Genomic DNA, 22500 nt, shown 5'->3' on the forward strand with positions numbered 1-22500 from the left:
TTCCAAGAACTACTTCAGTGGCGGACACCTACATTGAGTCGATACACTGCCTCCCTCGCTCTCAGCCTTATCTTTTAGCTGGCCGACTCAAAGGTGTCCAGGGCACACACACACACACACACACACACACACACACACACACACACGTATGCACACCAACATACAGTACACAAAACACACTGTGAGTTAGTGAGATCACACATGCAAGCACAGAGGAAACGTAAAGGGGGGGGGGGGACACGCACACACACACAATCACATAAGCATCCATCAATGGAAGTGACAGATTTCTCCATTGAACACGAGCGTCTGAAATACCATTGATAACTGGGTTAATAGCACAGCCTTGGACGGCCTAGGACCAGATGCTCCGATCGCATCGAATCAGAGTCACACAGGGGTCACGACGGCTTCCTCAGGCACAGGAGAGCCAACCATCTCTCACCCATGACTTTTCAACTTTGACCCCAGCAGAACTGAGATCACTAAAAAGCAACTACTTCCTGCTTCGGTGAGGAGAGCTGCCCATGCGAGCTGTAGTAGGATCAGTTCTTGCCTGCGGGTGACTGGACCACTAAACAACTCCACGTAACAGGCAAAACTGAAACCTGTAGCTGTGGGCAACCTCTACAAACAAATAGGCAACTCCTGGCACAAAGGAAGCCCTGCCATTGGATAAATAAATATATTCAATTCTAGTGTTTCTGATAATGCTGTAACAGGCAGTAGGAGATTAGGCACTTGTGCTGGATGAATGGGAATGACATTGCAGACTGTTTCAATCGGGTTGTTGATGATGTCATGAGTCTGGCTCCACCCACCCTAAAGAGTAACCAAACTCGGCCGTCAACAAAGCCAAACGGAAACATGAGTCTGAGAAAACCAACGAGAGAGGTCTAAAAAAAATCCACAGCGGTGACGGACACCGGCGTGGATTTTCCTCTCCCTCTTGCAGACGGTCATTTGAAAGAGGCGGGAGCATCGAGGCGACGGGGCCGTAATGCTACTGGATGGGATGGCGGGGGTTGAGGTGACTGACAACCCTCCCGAGGCAGCTGATTGGTCAAAACTGCAGCCCTGTTAGCGAATCACAGCCAAGCTCCTGCTCACCTGCTGTGCCTTTTGGGGTTTTGAGGGGAAATGCACAATGCATTAAAGAAGAAGCACACACACACACTCGCACAGACAGACACACACACATATACACACACACATATAGACACACACATATACCGGTACATACACACACACTCACAGATCAAACTGATGACCTGTTCACTTAACAAAACACCACAAATAACCGCTAATGTAATCATAAGTGAGTCAACAGGTCATCAGCTATAAGACCACTGTGGACATCTGTAGCGTTATCCCAGGAGTCCAGGACCAGGTGTGGGTTAGGATTAGTTTAGGGTTAGGCCTAAATGAGCGTTAGGTTTAAGGATTAGGGTTAGGTTAGGGTAGGGCTGGGCGATATATCGGTATTACGACTACGACCGATATATTTTTGAAAACGATATGTAGTTGAGACAATATCTTAATACCAATATTATGTCAAATAATGGGCCATTTTATCAAAGCCAGAGTCATATTTTGTTTACCGTGATCAGAGGTTGGTGCTGATGCCTAGTTCCATTGGCACATCAACGGCTAGACCGAGAATTCTCGTTGTGAAATCAAAACTCCACTGGAGCTCCACCCGGTTTTGTACATGCAGATTTAAGTTACAACACTGTTTACAGCTCTTCGACTCACGGTAAATGTAATTTTTGGTACATAGCCTAGCTAATTTAAACACTCTACAATTTTATTAATGTAATTTTATACACTCTTGGTGAGTGACTCAGTTACGTTGTTTAAGTAGCCTAATTGTTTAAAACTATTTAATTGTTATCGATAGCAAGTTACACATGTCTAGGCCATCATAGGCTACATTTGCTTGTCATGTAGGCCCTATCAAACCCTTACAGTAAAAAAACTGCATTGTGTGACAAAACTGCAGGTTTTTTTCTGCAGTAGGCCACTGCAATATTTTTGTGCCCAAAATATTGCGTTGTGCAGTACAATGTAGGCCTGTGTTGTCAGTCAGGGTCGACTTATTGGTCTTTTGTTATTTGCACAGCTTTATCAGAGCAGCTGTAGCCTACTATGCCTATTGGTATTGGTAGGCCTATGTTGAATTTCCCCTGGGGATCAATAAAGTATCTATCTATCTATCTATCTATCTATGTATCTATCTATCTATGTTATTGTTTACACTTTTTTGCACAGCTGTGTTAGAGCAGTCTGAAATCATTCTAATTAAAGCTGGTTGTGTTGTCATAATTGTCATGTTGAGTGAATACGAAACACTTAGCTCTTTCTATTTAAAATATCGATATATATCGTATATCGCCAATCAGCCCCAAAATGTCGGGATATCAGTTTTGGTCCATATCGCCCAGCCCTAGGTTAGGATAAATGAGGGTTAGGATTATGCCTGAGTCAGAGTTAGAGCAGGTTTAGTTGGGGAATTGGGGGTTCGGTCTTGGATCCATGGTAAAGCATCAGTACAATCCCGTGTATGTTACACATAGCCTACTCTATACACACAACAACATAGCTGCTCAAATACAGAGAAAGCTGCTTACAGGTTTACAATTCAACAGCAGAAAATATCAACAGTGGCCTTTCCACAGCGAACCCACAATATACACCAGTACAAATATGAGCAGAAACACCACCAACACTACACTACGCTAGAGACATGTCAACAACACTTTCTCTGGAAGGCATCCCACAAGAAAAAAGTTTAAATTTAGCGGTTCACTCCACAAATATGGTGCACTTTAAGAAAATTGACATACTAGTGAGGGACAAACAGTATATTTTGGATTACAAAACTGCCCTCTGGCGATGATTTGGGGGGAATTTCCAAACGTCTATCAGAAAAAAACTACTTGAATAATCTTGAGAAAGTGTTGTGGATTTAAAAGTAGACACACATTTAATACTTAATTTCTCAGAACCACAGAGTAACTAGGCTGAGGCCAACAAACACTACAGTGCATTAGACTTTTCAAGGCAGTTAAGGCATTCCATCAATCTGCACTCTGCAATAGGCAAGGCAATATGTGTGTGTTCATGTATGAGTGAGTGTCTGTTTTGTGTGTGTGTGTGTGTGTGTGTGTGTGTGTGTGTGTGTGTGTGTGTGTGTGTTTAATCAGCTTTAGAGAAAACTTACCCAACATCATCCATGATGCAGCCAGACCACTTATCATCACACTTACACTCCCCTGCAGAGCACACAAATTCCCGGAAGAGTCATCCAACGTGTGTGACAACACATTAATCAATGTGTGTGAGTGTGTTTCAGTGTACGTGTGTGAATGTGTGCACATTTATGTGTGTGTGTGTGTGTGTGTGTGTTTGTAAGAGGGTATGTGTGTGCATGTATGCAAGCTCAAGAGTGTCTGTGAGGGTGTGTTCTAAATATGTAGTCATTTCTATGTCAACCATTTCTTCACAAAATATATAGGACAGAGATCAGTGATGAAGGAGGATAGAGAGGGGACACTGGAGAGAGAGAGATAGAGAGAAAGAGAGAGAGAGAGAGAGAGAAAGAGAGGAGAAAGCAAAAGTGGCATATACCGTTGAGAATTCTCTTCTTGTCAGAGAAAATGCCGATGTTTTGCCCCAGGGACTGGGCCAAGGTGATGGCCATCTCCTCCGCTTTGCCGTACTGGACAAGAGAGATGAGGTAAAGACAAGAGCGATGAGGTAGAGACAAGAGAGATTAGGTAAAGACAAGAGAGATTAGGTAAAGATGAGAGATGAGTTAGAGACAAGAGAGATGAGGTAAAGACAAGAGCATTTAATTTGAATTTCATCAGCTTAAAATAGACAAGGGGATGCAATGCTACATGGTTTTGAAGCACACAGTTGCTTGTTGTTGATCTATAGACCCTTTTAACAGCATAAATAAATAAACATGTGCGTTCCTAAGGCATTTGCGGTAGCACAGAAAACAACATTGAGCTGATCTATAACAAACGGGTCTATAACAAAACTGATTATCCAATCGTGATTTTAGAACACTGACCTCGTTAACTCCTCCCCCTTTTGTCAGTGAGCAAACTCCACCCATGTAGGATGCCCCTCCCCAGCTGCTATGGAAACGGTTGCCCCTGAAAATGAAAAAAAAAATATGAAGAGGGAAATTAGATCATCAGTGGCCGTCCATTTTCCTGCATTGGCCAGTGTAAAAGTGAAGTCCCACTCAGAGCAATCCTATCATCACAGGAACCCATTACTGCCTTTACACATCCAACTATCTTGTGCCATCATAATCTGACTTCGGACTTTTGAGTGTAGGCATAGAAGAATATCACCATACAGCATATTTGATGTACCTATGTTTAAATGTACTGTATATGACAACACAAAGAAGAGCTGTGAAACTGTAAGGTGCTCCTTAATAAAACAGAACAAAATTCACCTTCACAGATTACGTAGCATGGATGTGTGTTTATATTTATATGGGTGCAACTTGCACAGTTGTTTGTGAAATCGTTTATGATGATGCTTTTGTTGGTCTTGTGTGTTTGTTGTAACTCACGAAAACAGGTGCACGGAATCGGCCTTGGTCTTGATGAAGTCCCTCCTGTACTTCATGAACTCTTTGAGGGTAACCATCGGGTCGTCGTTGATGTTGAAGTGGTTGTCTGCTGCCCACGTTTCCATGGCAACCAGCACAATGCGAGTGTTGAGCTGCTCTTTGAAGACCTGACAGAATGGAAAACAACAAAATACACACACACACACAGAATACACACACACACACAGAATACACACACACACAGAGAAAGAGGGAAAGAGAGAGGAAGGGAAGAGGGCGAATTAGAGAAGGAAATAGGGTAAGAGAGAGAGAGCGAGAGAGAGCGAGAGAGAGAAAGAGAGAGAGAGAGAGAGAGGTAAGCAAGATCATCATCATGAGTGCCATTCTTACCAAGTAAGAATAAAAAAGCACATACCACAAACTTTTACACTATTGTTCACATACCACACACACACACACACACACACACACACACACACACACACACACACAAATGTCATAATGGCACTACTGCTCTCACGAATGATTAACACAAACAGGAAGTGACTCAGCATGGATCGCTCTCTGCTCTCTGCTCTCTAAAGACACACACACACACACACACACACACACACACACACACACACTACACTGACACTGTTTCCACTGAAGCCTTTCTTTAATCCCACCACCACGTTATTAAAATGTGAAAACAGAAATCACCTTTGTTTACTTTGCATTAGCATCCCATGGTTGGAGGAGCCTCTAGCCTAATATGATCATTACACCCCTGAGAACATCAACTAGCACATTCACACGTATCATTTGTTTCAAGGATGCAACATTTGCTCTCCTAAAATAATCCGTCAATGTTCTCTTCAGCCTTAAAATGAAATGTTTTGTGGATCTCATCTTTCTTTCACACACACAGGAATCTACACAAATCCAAAATCAATGGCTAATCTGGGGCCACTGCCTTGTTCGGTCAGGATAAACGAGACACGGATGGATGCGTGTTTGCCAATCGAGCAGCACTGTTTGGTTTGCTGGTCAATCTGACATTAGAACTGGAGAGGAAAGGACACAAGCAAGAGATTGATTGGGCAAAATGTTAGATGCCTCACATCCAACACCACTGCAGAGGTACCAGAGGGGCAGTGCGGCACGAAGCCCCGGGTAAAATGGCCGCCGGGAGACGGACTGCAGGGTAGCCTAAAAATAATCTCTGGGCCTGTTTGGATGGACGACCATCTGACCACGTGGTGCAGGGACAACAACCTCCTGCTGAACGTCAGCAAGACCAAAGAGATTGTTGTTGACTTCCGGAGAGGTCACACCCAACACCTGCCACTGACCATCGACGGTGCTGTGGTGGAGAGAGCGAGCAGCACCAAATTCCTGGGGGTGCACATCAGTGAAGACCTCTCCTGGACCCCCAACACTGCATCACTGGCGAAGAGAGCTCAGCGCCGCCTGTACTTCCTGCGGAAACTCAGGCGAGCAAGTGCTCCACCAGCCATCATGACCACATTCTACCGAGGCACCATTGAGAGCATCCTCTCCAGCTGTATCGCTGTGTGGGGCGGAAGCTGCACTGAATACAACAGGAAAGCCCAACAGGAAAGCCCTGCAGCGCATAGTGAACACAGCTGGAAGGATTATTGGTGCTTCACTCCCCCCCCTGAAGGACATTTACACCACCCACCTCACCCGCAAGGCGACCAAAATTGTGAGTGATGCAAGTCACCCCGCTCACAATCTGTTTGATCTACTGCCCTCTGGGAAGAGGTACAGAAGCCTGCGCTCCCGCACCACCAGACTCACCAACAGCTTCATACACCAAGCTGTAAGGATGCTGAACTCTCTCCCTCCTCTCCCCCCCTCCACCCTCAGCTACATAACATCCTGGACATTGGACCCACAATGGCCGCCTGCACTACTCCCACTTGCACACTTGCACACTTGTACACTTTACAACTTGTTGTTGTTGTCCTGAAAACACAACACTTCTGCTGCTCTTACATAACTTGCACCACTATGCCACTTTCTTTTTCTTACTTAGGTCAAACAGAACTACCCAAGCCTTTTATTGGCCTGACTTTGCACTAGTATTTTATTGACTGTCTATGCACAATTTCAACCAAATTTTGCTGCTCTTTATTTTTTTTTATTATTATATGTGCCCTCTTATTTACTTATTTACTTACTTTTTTGTTTTACTTGAATGTTATGTTTGTCTGTGGACTTAAATTGGTAAAATATGTCTTGTCTTCACCCGTGGGATAGTGAGAAGCGTAATTTCGATCTCTTTGTATGTCTGGAACATGTGAAGAAATTGACAATAAAGCTGACTTTGACTTTGACTTTGATGAGGGTTCAGTTTCAGTCCTATTGGATAGTAGAGAAATACACACACATTCACAGATACAGAAAGAAACATACACCTGTACACACACACACACACACACACACACACACACACACACACACACACACACACACACACACACACACACACACACACGCATGGATTCTCTGACAATCTTCTAAAACTCACCAAGTCTGCCATATTGATGACTGATTTGGCATAGTTATTTGTGTGGCCCACTGACAGACGGTGTTTCTTGTACTGCACAGAAAGAAATCAGTAAATTGAACAATTTTAATAATGGCATAATCTCAAGTTGACATTCCAGATAACTGAACCCATGCTATTTTACTGCCATGACAAATATTTATTATTTACTGTATGTTGGACACTCCCCGACACCCACATAGATGTCCATAAAGATCTTACCATGAGGTGATCGTTTATAACCATCAGCTCAATGTATTTGGTCTCTTCCTCCACACTGTGTGGAGTTCTGGATACCTGAAGGGTTTAAAATAAACAATCAATAAATGACAGAAAACTCCAAAACACTTGGCCATGCTATTACTGTAGCAGTCCTAACAGTTTAATAACTCAACCAATCTGACAGCTGAATGGACTGATGCAGTGGTCAGCCATGGTGGCTCAATAACAAGCGAGAGATTTCACAGCTGCCTCTATACTGCTAGAGAAACATGATGTTGAAGACATCTGTACCCCCATGAGATAAGAGCCACTCTCACTCATCAATTCTGCATGTAGTGCATGGAGACAGAGAGAGAAAGGCAGAGAAGACACGTAGAACACAGACCATCTACAGTGGCATCTATGCACACACACGCACACACACACATGCACACACACACGCTCACTCACACGCGCACACACACACGCACACACAGGCACACGCACACTCACACACGCTCACTCACACACGCACACACACACTGGCACACGCACACTCACACACGCTCACTCACACGCACGCATGCATGCACACACATACTCAAAACTACAGCGTTGAATAGACACAAGAGGGGGAAACTATCCATGCATACACACATACATACCACACGGGTACAACTTCCATTAAAGGTAAGCATACTTACCTTGAGGGCTGCTGTTTGTGTTTTGTGTGTGTGTGTGTGTATTTGAGCACTCTTATATGCATACTCACTTGTCTTTTGCTTCTCCGGAGTGCGACCTTTGACCCGGGATATACTGGTGGCGTTTGAAAGGGAGACTCCAGGAGAACACCTAAAGGCGAGCCCATGACACACTTTAGATCAGTACCACACACTTTAGATCGCCCATGACACACTTTAGATCAGTACCACACACTTTAGATCGGTACCACAAGCTACCTTAAAAATAGTGTGATGTGTGCATGTGTGTCTAAAACAGATGTTAGGCCTATTATTAATTTCTTTATCTGATAAACGTTTTACTTCTCCCACTACTTCCCAACAGTGTGTAATACACAACTACACTGTTCTAATTAAAAGGGCTGACTTAAAAAGGGAGTCTGTGTCATCTCTAGTCTAGCGATGACTGTAGGCCTATGTGTGTTTCAAAAGATCTGGGTTATGGTGGAACACTTACTGGGATGTAGAAAGCCCTCAGGAGCCTCCAGGCCAGGGGATTTATATATCAAGTGGATCTGGGTTTCACCCGCCTAGAAAAGAAGAGGGTGCATATAACGGATATTACTGTCAGTTTGCTAAATAAAATAAACTTTTAAACTTCAACCTATTAAATACATAACATTAGGTCCTCAAAAACCCATGTTGTAGACCTAACATGTAGTACGCAATTCAATCATTCACTTTTTTGCGAGTGTGAAGAATATTTTTTTCATTTAATCACACCCTTTCCAATAACGAGGCAATTATTCATTTAGAGGAGTTGTTTCCCTTCTGAGCTTTTCAATTCGCCAATGACGTCAGTTTCATTCGATGCCTGTACAGGGCGCGGGAGCGCGCACGCACTGGGTAGCAACAGGAAAAGGATTTTTGCTCGATGGACGGTGCGACCACAACAAACAGGAAAATGATTGGAATATTACTCTGAGTGTTTCGTAGGAAAAAAAAAAACAGAGGTAGGATCAATGGTGTTAAATTACTTGTAAACTTTGTAATGCTGTTATCTAACGTTATGCCTGTTCAGCGCAACTGTTGTCGGGAAATTCAAGAGCAACAGGTTGCTATCATGTCGTTAAGCAAACAGTAGTTGGTTGATCAAGCAAGCAAAGTTCCCTAGCTAGGAAGCTAATATTTCTCATTCGAATGGTAAAATAAGCCGAGCTAGCTGGCCGATCAACAACACATTTCCAATAAAAAGTGACATGTCAACGCTAATGAAAATGATTAATGCAAGCGGTAGCAGTGCTCTGAGACACAACCATACATGACGAAAGCCCCCGTTTCCTTTAGCTATCACTAGGCTAACGCTAACTGCAGTCTTACATCCGAAATGGCCATAAACAGTAAAAGAAAGGAAATAGAAGGTTTTAGCTAAGTCTGAAAGATCCCCTAATTATTACACCGTTACAGACTGTTTTGCAAATGCCCAGCAATCTGCAGTAAATCGTAGTTCATGGCTGTGGTAAATGGACGATTTTAGTTTTGTACGTGGACTGTCGGCTATGTGTTGCCTGATTAGGCAGAATACGTGGGAACACACATAACAATGTAGTGGCTTCATTTGTACTGGATGCTAATGAGAAGATATTGAGGGTAGGTCAGAGCAGTACAATAGACCAAACGGGCAACCTTTCAACGTAATGCAAAATGCATCTGGCTGCTTTAAAACTATGACATTACTGTAGTAGGCTTATGTCTATTCATCCCAGGCCCAAGCACGAAACGCAAGGCCTAATCCCCTTTCCACTAAGCACATTGAAATATGTTTGTGCCCTTCAAAGCTGACCCCAATTTAGCCTCCCCCTTGATGGACTGGCCTTCCTGGTTCTCGATGTACCATATTGCAGTTCAGTGTGCCAGTTCTTCTCAGCAAGTCTGCCAATCAGACGCTCCCCTGTGGATCAGAATGACCCTTGAGACCTCTTCCCAGCGAATCTACCACCCTGCATAGTCGCACTGTGTCATTAATCTCTCTGTTTGTGTGTGTGTGTGTGTGTGTGTGTGTGTGAATGTACGGGCATGTGATCGTGAGAACAAGTGCAGAATTGTCTGCTGACGACTATTGTGTTTTAATTTTAGGACTTGAACCTCTTCCTCCTCCTCCTCCCTGCTCTGGTCTGTGACATATCCCCGACCACCAACTGACCGCAGCCACCATGTCGTGCCGCGACATCCACGCCACCAACGCCTTCTCGTTCGTTATCGCCATGCTGTCCGTGGGCGGGCTGCTGGTGGCCACTCTGGTCCCCCAGTGGCGGACCACGCGCCTCATCACCTTCAACCACAACGCCCGCAACGTGACCGTCTACGACGGCCTGTGGACCAAGTGCGTGCGGCGCGACGGCAGCACGGGCTGCTACTACTACGACGCCGACTGGTGGGTGAAAGTGGACCAGCTGGACCTGCGGCTGCTGCAGTTCTGCCTGCCCACTGGGCTGGCCCTTGCCACCCTGGCGCTCCTCCTCATCATGATGGGCATGTGCAAGACGTCCTGCTGCTCCGGCGAGCCCGAGGACATCAAGAACAGCCGCTGCCTGGTCAACAGCGTGGGCTGCCACCTGGTGGCCGGCTTCTTTCTGTTCCTGGGCGGCGCCGTGGCCATGCCGCCGGCCGTCTGGTTCCTGTTCCACACGGACGACCTCAACGCGCGCTACGACAACGTGTTTGCGGTGGACTTCGCCGTGTACGTGGCCATCGGCAGTGCGGGCGGGCTGCTGCTGGCCGCGCTGCTCATGTTCATGTGGTACTGCATGTGCAAGAAGCTGCCCTCGCCCTTCTGGCTGCCGTTCCCCGAGCCGCCCGTCATGCCCACCAGCCTGTCGGCGCAGCCGCTCACCCTCCATGCCAACGGCATGCCCCACTCGCCCGGTGCCTACGCCCCCCAGCACTACCAGCCCTCCGTAATGGAGGTGCCCGGCTTCGCCGCTGCCCCAGGGTACCCCGCCAGCATCGCTGGACCGCCTATGCCCCACGGCCATGCCCAGCCAGTCTACATGCCACAGATGACTGGCCCAGATGGGTATGGGTCTGAGGTGGGTGTCTCCCAGCCATACGGCTATGCCCCCTCTCAAGGTTACGCCCCGTCACAAAGTTACGCCCCCTCCCAGGGCTACGCCCCTTCGCAAGGCTACGCCCCTTCGCAGAGCTACGGGGGATCTCAGAGATACGCCAGCCACCGGTACTCCACCCGCTCGCGCCTCTCTGGCATCGAGATCGACATTCCTGTCCTCACAGAGTCACACTAGAACAATTTTAATGTCTTCAAATCAATTTCAGTTTTAGCTTTTTTGTTTGGTTTATATGTTTTAGTTTCCTTTTTTTTAATGTGCCTGACCAAGCAAGCCTTGTTCTTGGTAGTTTTGCGCAGGCGGTGCCATGCCAGTTATATTGACAGACTGTAAGGAGGGACAGTCTCACTGTATTTTTGTTTTGTTTTGCTCTGCTTTCTTCTTGTAAGAAACTCCAAGGTGTAGTGGAAGGAAATTGTGAAGACATTTTATCTTAAAAAGATGTCTGATCTGTGAACTGTAGATAGTAAACTTTGAGACTTTAGCACAAAAACAAACAAAAATATTTAATGAAATTAATGAATATTGTGCTTCTACTGATCGATGCTTGCACTTCAGCTAATTGTGTTTTATCACTGACGATCCACTGCCGTCTTTGCTTGAGAAACAGCTGGCTGTCGGAACAGGAGAACTCGTTTATTTTTTCAGTTCTACTCTAGAACTCTAGTTTAGTTCTACTCTATTGTTCTGTATTCCCCTGCCTGCCTATGGGCACCATGTAGTTAAGCCACACTGCGGACACGACACGTCCATTCATGCTGTCCAGTGTCACTGTTTCTGTGAGTCAACCGTTCACTGTTAGCCGCTAAGGAACAAAACTGGTCTTCTCTGAGGGGAATGATCATTTGTTGGATGAGTGAAGTGCCACTACTTTAAGCCAATGTAAGATCCTCTCTGTGCTGTTTTTACAAATCACCTTTCAGGGAAGCTTCAAAGAAGCTATAGGCTTAACTGCGCTATAGATATATTTTTTTTTTTTTCGTCTTCTAACAAAAAAAAAAACATACCTTTTGATATTACTTATGGTGTGGGAAGGCACGTAGTATATGGGACAAAATGTCTTGCTCTAGGTTAAGAGGCCACTTAGACAGCCCTCGGCTGTGGAATAATGATGGGTTAAGAGGCATTCTCTGTGACTTGACTTTTCACTTCTGACCACATGCAAGGTGACTCACGTAATGTGAGCAATCCGGCCACCATGACCTGGTCCTTTCTCGTCATTCCAGCCCCACTTGGGTGGTTACCACCATGTTTCAGACCACTGTGTCCTTACAGAGGATACTAACACTAACTCCACAGTGCGTAAGTAACAGTAACACTAAGTCCTGTGCGGTGCACAATGACTGATGCAATTGAAGCAATTGAATTGAAGTTTCAGAAATGTGAGATCTGTTTGGTTACATGGGAATAATGTAATAATATTCTCAGTGGGTGTTGTCGTTTTAACCGGCATCAGAAGCTCTGAGCATAGCATACATCATTTTTTTATATCTGGGCTTAAGATGAGAATTTTTAATGTTTATAATTGTTAAGAACTTTTAAATGTAATGTTTAGTTTTTAGATGTTGTACTAACCTCAATTCACTACATGCACTGTATGTTTTATTTGCCATTGTAATGGTTAACTTGCACACTGTTGTCTGACACTAAATGAATCATGGCTAACTCATAGAAATGAGCTGAAGCTGCCTGTTTAGTTATGTAATGTTTAATGTAATTGCCTACATTGCTGTGTACTTATCAGTGATCATACATTTTCAGTGATTTTACATTGAAGGGGTTGAGTTTTTAAGATGGCACTGTCAAGACAGTCAACCCCACACACACACAAACACACACACACAGTTATTTCACACACACATCCTTGCTCGCTGAGATCAGTGTGTTAATTGACATGAGCCTAAGACAGTTATGGAGTGCCTGTGACCGCAGCTCCTGCTGAATGCTCTGAAATGCTAATGCAGTCCTTGGTGGGTCACTAACGAGCACGGCCTAATTTGGAATCCGATGCACCGCCTGATGTCTCCAAAGGCTGCATCCTAATTTAGTGCTTAGTGCACTGCTAATTATGTCTGCTATTGATGCGGCTTCATTTACTGGTAACCATTCAGGGAACAGGTAGCTGCTGTGAGCGGGTCACCTGTGTGTGTGTGTGTGTGTGTGTGAGAGGGAGAGAGCGGGGAGCTTGTGGGGCTTGTTAGGTTGGTGGTGCTTCAGCACTCCTGTCTGTGGTGATGGTGAAGGAGGATGGCATGGTGCCAGATGTGTCGTGGTGAGGATGGTAAGGTGCCAGAGGTGACGTGGGCACCGTTTCACAGCCCTAAAATAGAGGCCAGGCATTGCTCTGTTCACTCAAGCGTCTGCATCTAGATCATCTCCTTGAATTTCCCCTGGGGATCAATAAAGTATCTATCTATCTATCTATCTATCTAGCTATCTAGCTATCTATCTATCTATCTAGCTAGCTAGCCCTTAGTGAAGGCTGTTTCAATTTGGAGCCACAGAGGGACAGATCTGTATGGTCACTCGTATGGTGTGGAGTTGTCTCTATGGTAACACTACTTCAGCTGTTAAGACAGCATCATGTTGTCAGCATTAGATTGAAACACATGCAGAGGAATCCACATGATTGAACTCTTGCATGTCTTACTCCAGATATGAAGTATCTGGACTTGATCACTTAATGGTGATCAAGTCCACTTTTTGTACTCTGTATGTAAGTCTGTTACAAATTGCATTTGTTATAATGTGCCATTGTGCTACAATGTCTACTATACATTTTTGAATAGAAATCATGGGCTACTGTGCCATTAAGAAAGTAATCACGAACACTGTCTTTGTAGGTCTTTTTTATCCCCCGTTTCTTAACTCACATCCACTCTACATGTATGTTGTAGTCTGTTCTTTTGTATGTGTACGTTTGATGTTACATGGTTTTGTATCTAAGATGCCAATATTCACAATGGCCTTATTTCTAATAAAAAAGATCAATTACTGTAAGTAAACGTGCTACTCTGCCTGTATATTTCCTTGTGAAAGAAAAAAACATGCTGTTTTATTCCCACAATCGATGTCATGAAATTACATAAGACTACATGTACCTCTGAGGGTTTTAGCAGTATTATTTTTAATTTCATGAAAGTGAAATGTCTTCTTGGATTCATGAATACTGAGTTGTGTAAATTGGAAATTGAGACCTTGCCTTACCTCTCAGGGGAGCAGTGAAATTGTTTTTAAAAATCGGATTTGAAAAATAATGGGATTACATTAGGTCACATCAGGGCCCCTCATAGTTACCTGAACCACAGATGTCCTTATTTTTAAGGTCTTCATACAATTAAGAATGCCTCAGTACTCCAAATAGAAAAAAAAAAACACTTCATGATGCAAGCAAGACAGTAGGGCACGGGTAAAATAACTGCAAATAACAGTCAGAAATGTGTGTGTGTGCGCTGCTGCATTTTTGGATTCTCCACGTAAACGACTTCCTCTTGTGATCACGTCAGCACCAGTGCAATCCCGTCTGCTTTCCGGTGCTCTACGAAGAAAGAGCGACATTTTTTCATGTTACCAATAAAAAAAATAAAAAAAAGAGTTTGACAGACGAGTCACATGCTCGGTAAACATGTCAATCACAAGCTCCTTTCACGCTGTCGGTAAGCCAGACGCTGTCATTGCTCGGCACTCCCGCCATAACAGAAGCAGAAGCTGATCTGTGCGCCACTTTTGACCCTGGAGGGTCGCCTGTCACAACCCCTCGCAACAGATGTGACAGCAGGAGAAACTGATGCCCCCCCCCCCGCCACAACCCGCCACGCTGTGTCAAAGCTGCGGAGCACTTTCCATCAAGAAAAGAGACAGCGGAACTGATTTATGGCAACCCTGCCAAACTCAACCGTGCTGGGTCACATTTGTCATGATATTTAACGACGCACCCAGACATCAGTAGGCCCCTTGAATCGACCGAATCACAAAAGGCCTCAGAAAATACAGCAAATGAATTATTTGACCCCAATATAAATGCTGTGACAAACGTGTGCTGTATCAAAATAAAATTTAATCTGGATGCACTAAGACCATCAGGAGTCCTGTGCTCAGTGAAACACATCAGAGATGTGATACAGAGGAAGCCCAACATCCAAAAGGTAAGAGAGGGCCCAAAGATCCTTCATCTCAATCAACCCCCTTACAGACCATTGAAATGTCATAACGAACCTGGCTAGCCCTCAAGACATCCATTGCAGATGCCAGCAATGACCAACAAAACAACCATTGCCATGGCAACGATGTGCAACCCATAATAGTTCACTAACACATTAACAATAAGTAGCCCAACTAAGAGGAGGAATATGAAACATGCACATACACACACACACAATCCTACCCACTATAAATTAAGGGCTTGAGAGGGATTAGGCGTCTCACACAGATGGTTTCTGATGTAGTACAGTTGGGGGGGGGGCATATATTTGTTTTTAAATGTGTGTGTGCATAAGGACTAGTACACAATATTCATGTGTATGTATGAGATGTGTATGTATGTGCTGGTTTGTGTTCGTTGTGCTGAAAGGCTGTTAAGCAGACCATGAATAGAAATTAGCTATGGTGTGTGTGTGTGTGCTGGGGGGCATGCACCATGCATGTCCCAAAAGAGTAGGGATTAGCCCTCTTCACAACCCCAATCCAACCCCTCCCCTACACACACACACACACACACACCCCTCCTCTGTCTGGCTGACTGTATGACTGCAGAAATGGGGTCTGGCAGGAAGCCACTGGAGACCCACTCACCCATTCCTCTTCACACTCTTCACTCTGATCCCAGCATTCTCTGTTCTGTGTGTGTGTGTGTGTGTGTGTGTGTGTGAGAGAGAGAGAGAGAGAGATTGAGTGTAGATGCAAAGCTTATTAAGTACCAATATCCTGCACACACCCCCACACAGCTCCTGTCTGGCCTCCATTTCTCTCACACACAGACACACAAAAACACACACACACACACACACACACACACGGTAGACATACTAAAGGCTTTAATGGATAGTTCCAGTGATAAGCTTGTGGGTCTGTTTCATCTCCTGCAGATACCGTTGCAATCTCACTCTCCCCCATGTCATCTAAGGACACGTTTCAGAAGATCGCTATCCCTCAGGCTGACAAAACCGAGCCTCTCTGGCTGAACCATCCAAGTGCGTAAGAGTGTGTGTGTGTGTGTGTGTGTGTGTGTGTGTGTGTGTGTGTGTGTGTGTGTGTGTGTGTGTTGTGTCTGTTTAAAATGCTCTTGAGTTTGTCTGCCAGTGTGTGTTCCTCGCTTACCTACGAGTCCCTGTCTAGCAACAGAACAGTTGGAATGGTGAATCAGAGAGGCCTGAAATGGAGCAATCTACGATCTCTGGGTGAATGGAATAAGAATTCCTGGTACAAACGGTCAAATAGATGGACTTCGAGCAGCTCTGAATGGCAAACGTCAACCGATCTGAAACAAGGCATCTGCGTGGTTATTAATGAGCTAATAATATGAGCGGGCGATAGCAGGCCTTCTTCCACGAGCTGCAGCATTCTTGGCTACGGTCTGCACGCCTCAGACTGCACGAAGGCCCTCGAGAGGGACACTCTCCTGGCCCCTGCTGCTGCGCTGGGCGGATGACAGATGCCCGCGCCATATGGCGGCATCGGCGGTGCCCACTCTGCGGCTAAGCGCCACGTCTGACTGTCCTGCCGCATCGCCAGCACGACGGCCCTGCTGTCGTGGAAACGGCAGCTCGTGGCGAGCGTATAGGGTGCGGGTGCGCTCAAGGTCACGGGTGTCGGCCGTCTCTGTCAAAACCCTAAACCGTCAAGTATGCCGGTTAAAACTGCTAAGTTATGGGAGCGAGTTCCCTCACAGGAGATTCCCAGCGGCCAGACTGTCAGCGCCCAGCTGTCGGACTTACACGACAGGAGCGCCTGGCGCACCGTCACTTGCTTTCATCTGTCGGCTTGCGTGCCGTGTCAGACTGACACTCTTCCTATCAGAGGCCAGAAGGGAGAGGAGACGAATGGCATGAATGTGTACAGTAAGGAAAGACAAGATTCGGTGGTCTGCAGAATGACTCTACAGTCTATCTCAGCCTGGTAGACTGAGCATGTAGTTCTTTTCTGACAGTTGCCTTATGCAGGGTAGACACTGGGCAATTTCTTTCACTCGGATACCATATGGATACGATACTCACACTGTGTGTTTCAAAGGGATGTGCTTGCTGTGCTCACACTGTACATTCGACTGCTGACGTTGCAAGATATCTGACAAATATGCCACATGCCAGAAATCTGATCGGATCGGACTGAAACTGAAATGTTAATTTTGATGTCTTCTATTCGGGGGTCATGAGAACTTATTCTATCATACCAAGCCTACCAGATATATCTGTCTTCAGAGACGGAAATGATTATACTTCATCGTGCTATTTTTCAACAAACTAAGGGGATGGAAGCCTGTGTAGTGTGAAGCTAATATTAATCTATCAAACAGCAGAAAGCCTTAGGTCAATTACCACCTCCACACCGCCCAACGCTATTTGTATCAACACATTCATCATCTGTAACGACGGCACTGTTGAAACGGCACAACAACAAATACATTAAGAGTTGACTAACTCAACTGTGTAGATGAATGGGGTGCACCAGGAAATGAACTGGCAAGGGTCCTGCAGTGCTCACAGCAATAGCTAGATTTATGTAAGGGACAATCTAGACACTGGGCATACTGTATGATCAGGGGGGCATGAAAGGATAAAGGAAGAAATTAAGGCCCTTGGTGATCTCCCTTTTCCTCTTTCTGTACTAGACCAGAAATCATCCTAATCACTAATTACGACGTGTGCATATTTTCAGTGTTAGAATTCCATCCAGTGGTGATTTGAATGCTAGCTGTTTTAGTAGTTCAATACCAATGCTAATGTTCATTTTTGCCATTTTTGCTAGTTTGTTTTGCCATTGAGGATTGTTGCCTAGACTACAGAGGCAGCATCGGGATCAAAAGAGTATATATACTTGTACTTATCTTTTCTAAATACCTGCACTATAACTGACCACATACTCTCCCTCTCTCTGCTGTTCATGCCTTGACCCCCACTCTCTCTCTCTCCCTCTCTCTTTCTCTCTAGCTCTCTCTCTCTCTCCCTCTCTCTACTGTTCATGCCTTGACCCCCCACTCTCTCTCTCTCTCTCTCTCTCTCTCCCTCTCTCTCTGAGGGGAAAGGGGAGTACGTTTAGGGCAGCGGTGTCTCTCTCCTCTGTCCTCTGTCTCTATCTGCTTTAAATTATTCATCCCATCTGAAAGGACCGTATGGAAGAGAGAAAGAGAGGGGGAGAGGGAGGGCAGGAGAGAGAGCAGGAGAGAGCAGGTGAGAGCAGGAGAGAGAGCAGGAGAGAGCAGGAGAGAGCAGGAGAGATGGAGAGAGCAGGAGAGAGCAGGAGAGAGCAGGAGAGATGGAGAGAGCAGGAGAGTAGGAGAGAGCAGGAGAGATGGAGAGAGCAGGAGAGATGGAGAGAGCAGGAGAGATGGAGAGATCAGGAGAGTAGGAGAGAGCAGGAGAGATGGAGAGAGTAGGAGAGAGCAGGAGAGAGCAGGAGAGAGAGCAGGAGAGATGGAGAGAGCAGGAGAGATGGAGAGAGCAGGAGAGAGACAGACATTGTGAACGGGACTGCTGGAGTAGTTGAGGGAGCCTTAATCGCCATGTTTCCTGCGAATTCCTGTGAATGCCATGCCATTTTTTTCTAACTCTTGCTTTGTCACAGACATTGTACAGCTGATGAGTCTTTCTCATCTTTCCCAGCTACAATATCTCAGTCTTTCTCTCCGTCTCACTCAATGTGTGTGTGTGTGTGTGTGTGTGTGTGTGTGTGTGTGTGTGACCACCAAAGGCCAGAGAGACACGTATCGTCATCTCTGTAATCCGTTGGCTTCTCTCCTCTCAGGCCTTTTCAATCAGCTCAACGTTTTTAATTAGTCTCATAAATCTCAGTCAGCGCTATCGAGGGATGCCATCTACACCTAACCTCGGACACATGGTGAGAAACTCAGCCAGCCACCAGAGGATGGGATGGAGGGGGCAGAAAATGTCCAGAAAGAGAGAGAGAGAGAGAGAGAGAGAGAAGAAAGGAAGAGCCGTGGAAGAGGTGATTAAACTGATGTCACTAGGCCCTCTAGGATTTTGCGAGAAGGTAAATTCATGCAAATTCAAGGATTTCCCACAACCACAGCATGTAAGGTGCAATTTTTGCTTTACAGCAATTTTGTGATTGTATTATCAGCATATTATTGTTAAAATCACCACAGTTGGAACCACAATTTTTGAGAATTCTATCAGCAGAGTCAGTTTTAGCCAAAAGAGTCACCACAAACCATTGCACGACCCTGGTGGGCCTGTATTAGGAAGTCAACCTACAGCAGCTGTGTGAGGGAAGATCTACAGCGATCTAGCTTTAGAGCGAGGGATTGAGTTAGAGACCTCTCTTCTGTGACCACTAGTCACTGAGAGCAGTGATCTCTTCAGCCTGAGGCCCGATCAGATGTCAATATCGATCGCCACAGTGACATATGATACGAGCAGACATGACCTCTCCTGGAAATAGCACAGATACACTTCCGGATCACGACGTCGGACCATGAAGGACAGGAACATAAGACAGGCGGATGCCTTGCAGGAACAGAGGAGTGGACACAGAGTTCAGTGGGAGCCCAGGTGCCCTTTGCAATCTGCCATTTTTACTGCTATGGAAACAATACATTGTGGCAAATTTCAACCTGGGTCCTAGTTTTAGATGTTTTTAAGTCCAGACTTTCGGTGCAGTATTGAGCTAGCAGGCTAATACTGGTAATAGCATAGGGGCATAGTGCCACATCAAGGTAAACCGTTTTTTTAAACCACTAACAAACGTAAGGCTCAACGTCCCTTTAATAATGGAAGTATTATTGAGGCTTATTGGTGAAACAAACACATACATGCATCAACCTGTGCATACGTATACACACACACATACAGTACACAAACACACACACACACACACATACAGTACACACACACACACACACACACACACACACACAGACACACGCAGGTTACTTACATCAAGAGTGCTGTCTCCTCCAGGCTCGATCATATATGTGTGATTCCCATCAAAGAACATGCCACTGTCAGAGAGAAAAGACAGCGAAAGGTCAATCTGTCAATCATGACCTTTGGAACTCCTCCAACAGCTGCCAATCTCTACAGCGGCCTCACTCTAATGAGAACAGCATGCACAGGACACAGGAAGTTATACGATCACAAGGTTCACAAGGTCAAAAGGTCCTGAGGTGAAATCACTGTGAATGGTTGACCAATTTTAATTAGATGTGCACTAGCACTCAACACGGACACTACGAAGATGTCCTTCAGTAATGGAGACGAATGTCCCCTGGAAAAGGTCACACTGCTGCATGAAGAAGTCCGATAAAGAGATTGGCCCTTTTGGCGCCCTATGAAGCAAATGAGGCCAGCGGGGCGGCTAGATCCACGCTGTACCACTCAGACATGGGCAGTATTTTAATTAAATGGATTTGAAATACGTATTTAATTACTTTAGGGGATTTTGTCATTTGTATTTTGCAGGATTGAAAAAAAATCAAATGTAGTTTGTAACAAAATACTTTGAGGGATTGTATTTGGAGTATTTCAAATACTAAAATACTTAAGAAAAATCTGTAATTTTTCCCCCTCAAATAAGCCAAAATGTCATCACTCAGTAAATATTAACTTAAATATACTACCTATAACCATGACAATAGGCTATGCTTATCATAGTCGCTTGATGGTCTTTTGGGCCCCCACCGTCGACTACAAGGCAGCACTGCCACCATCGACTTCAAGACACGTAACCCTAACTTTAACCCTAACACAGGGGTCGCAACCCGCGGCTCCGGAGCCGCATGCGGCTCTTTGATCCCTCTGATGCGGCTCAGTTTTGAAATTAATGAATGAGTATTTAATTTAAAAATGTATTTTATTTTAGTTCATTTTCAAAATGTAATATTGTAGATCTATCTGAGTAATTTAGCCTATATAACTTTCCACCTCACTTGACTGCGTAACCGTAGCCTGCACAATATTGTTACATTCGCGGTTTGTTGCCAAGTCAATATGAAACAAAATCACCGATTTCCCTCCATTTCAGTCAACGAGAACACTTTGTTATTGTTGATGTGTGCGCTTGCTGTAGGCTAGATAAGGAAAATGTCAAAAGGAAGCGTCAGCGACCACAGCTTGCGGCCTTGAACACAAAAGCGGGCTGAAATGGGAAAGTTTCCATCCGAAGACTGATTCTGAAAACGCGAAATGAACTGCCCGTTATATCGCACACTGGAACGAGTTAGTATTGCTGTGTTAACCCTGTTCGGTTCCACTTGCATGTGAGAAATCTCTCACATATGAAAAATATAAAGACAAACCTGTGCTCACGTTTAAGGGCAGCTTTGCACAAAACTGTCACATCCATAACCCCAACACAATGCCATGGTATTTAGTTGCCGTTATGGATATGACAGTTTTGAGTGGAGTTGCCCCAGCCTCAATTCTTGCATGAAACTTCATCTCACTGAATATGAGCCAGCCAGACTCCAAGGCCATCACCAAATCTAATATCTGGTATGCCTAATGTTTAATTTCACCAATGACATGTCAACGAAAATTGAGTGTTGTGTTGTTAACTATGATGTTACTTTGCATACCAACTTTTTTTTGTAACCGTCTTTATGTGGCTCTTCTGAGATAAAAAAAAAAAAAATTGGTAAAAGTGGCTCTCTAGGCAAAAAAGGTTGCCGACCCCTGCCCTAACATAACCCATGGCAAACCCTAGCTCCTTCCAGGCAGTACTGCCTTCAAGTCGACGGTGGGGGCCCAGAAGACCATAGAGCATCATAGTCTGGGAGCCAAAGGCCAGAATCTTGGTGAACCTGATTTTGATGGTTAAAGTTTTTTTCTTTGCTGTTTCTTGTTGCCTAGGGGTTACTTAATAAAAATAGGGAGGTTGCCTGGTGATATCCCTTGGGCAATTCCATATATTCAGCTCTGAAGTTGACCTAAATAGCGATTTGTCCATAAAAATGCAAATTTCATTACCCTTTTTAAAGGACAGCATGAAATGTAAACCCATTTTTCCTTTTTCTTGCAGTAGTTTGCCACATTGTGACCAACTTACAAGTGTTAGATCCCACTTTTCTCTTACCATCCCCTCTGGACCGTTGGAAAGAATGAATTTGTGCCAATTTGATGTCACCCTGTAGACACCTTGACAGCATTAGATCTGTCTGTTCTGTTTCAT

General features: G+C 45.0%; 2 protein-coding genes across 3 annotated transcripts in view; one reads left to right on the top strand and one right to left on the bottom strand.

Moving 5' to 3' along the window:
* adam22 (ADAM metallopeptidase domain 22) overlaps positions 1–22500 on the bottom strand; it is a 69795-nt gene that overhangs the window by 17255 nt on the left and 30040 nt on the right. Inside the window, exons 6-15 of one of the 2 annotated variants that reach the window (XM_048260107.1) lie at positions 20269–20332; positions 8550–8622; positions 8125–8204; positions 7374–7448; positions 7134–7205; positions 4598–4764; positions 4082–4166; positions 3631–3721; positions 3224–3275; positions 1111–1119 (exon numbers count right to left, since the gene is read on the bottom strand). In XM_048260107.1, coding sequence (XP_048116064.1) covers positions 1111–1119; positions 3224–3275; positions 3631–3721; positions 4082–4166; positions 4598–4764; positions 7134–7205; positions 7374–7448; positions 8125–8204; positions 8550–8622; positions 20269–20332 — 768 coding nt within the window. The remainder of the gene's footprint in view (positions 1–1110; positions 1120–3223; positions 3276–3630; positions 3722–4081; positions 4167–4597; positions 4765–7133; positions 7206–7373; positions 7449–8124; positions 8205–8549; positions 8623–20268; positions 20333–22500) is intronic. The other variant, XM_048260108.1, reaches the window with a different exon arrangement.
* On the top strand, positions 8919–14157 carry cldn12 (claudin 12). The gene is made up of 2 exons (XM_048260113.1): positions 8919–9045; positions 10169–14157. Exon 2 carries the CDS (start codon positions 10246–10248, stop codon positions 11332–11334), a length of 1089 nt encoding a protein of 362 aa, XP_048116070.1. The 5' UTR covers positions 8919–9045; positions 10169–10245; the 3' UTR covers positions 11335–14157.

The sequence above is a fragment of the Alosa alosa genome, chromosome 13, assembly GCF_017589495.1.
Source record: "Alosa alosa isolate M-15738 ecotype Scorff River chromosome 13, AALO_Geno_1.1, whole genome shotgun sequence".
NCBI lineage: Eukaryota > Metazoa > Chordata > Actinopteri > Clupeiformes > Clupeidae > Alosa > Alosa alosa.

What these genes read in the sequence shown, in the direction of transcription:
- cldn12 (XM_048260113.1), top strand. Translation starts at nt 10,246, where the DNA reads ATGTCGTGCCGCGACATCCACGCCACCAACGCCTTCTCGTTCGTTATC.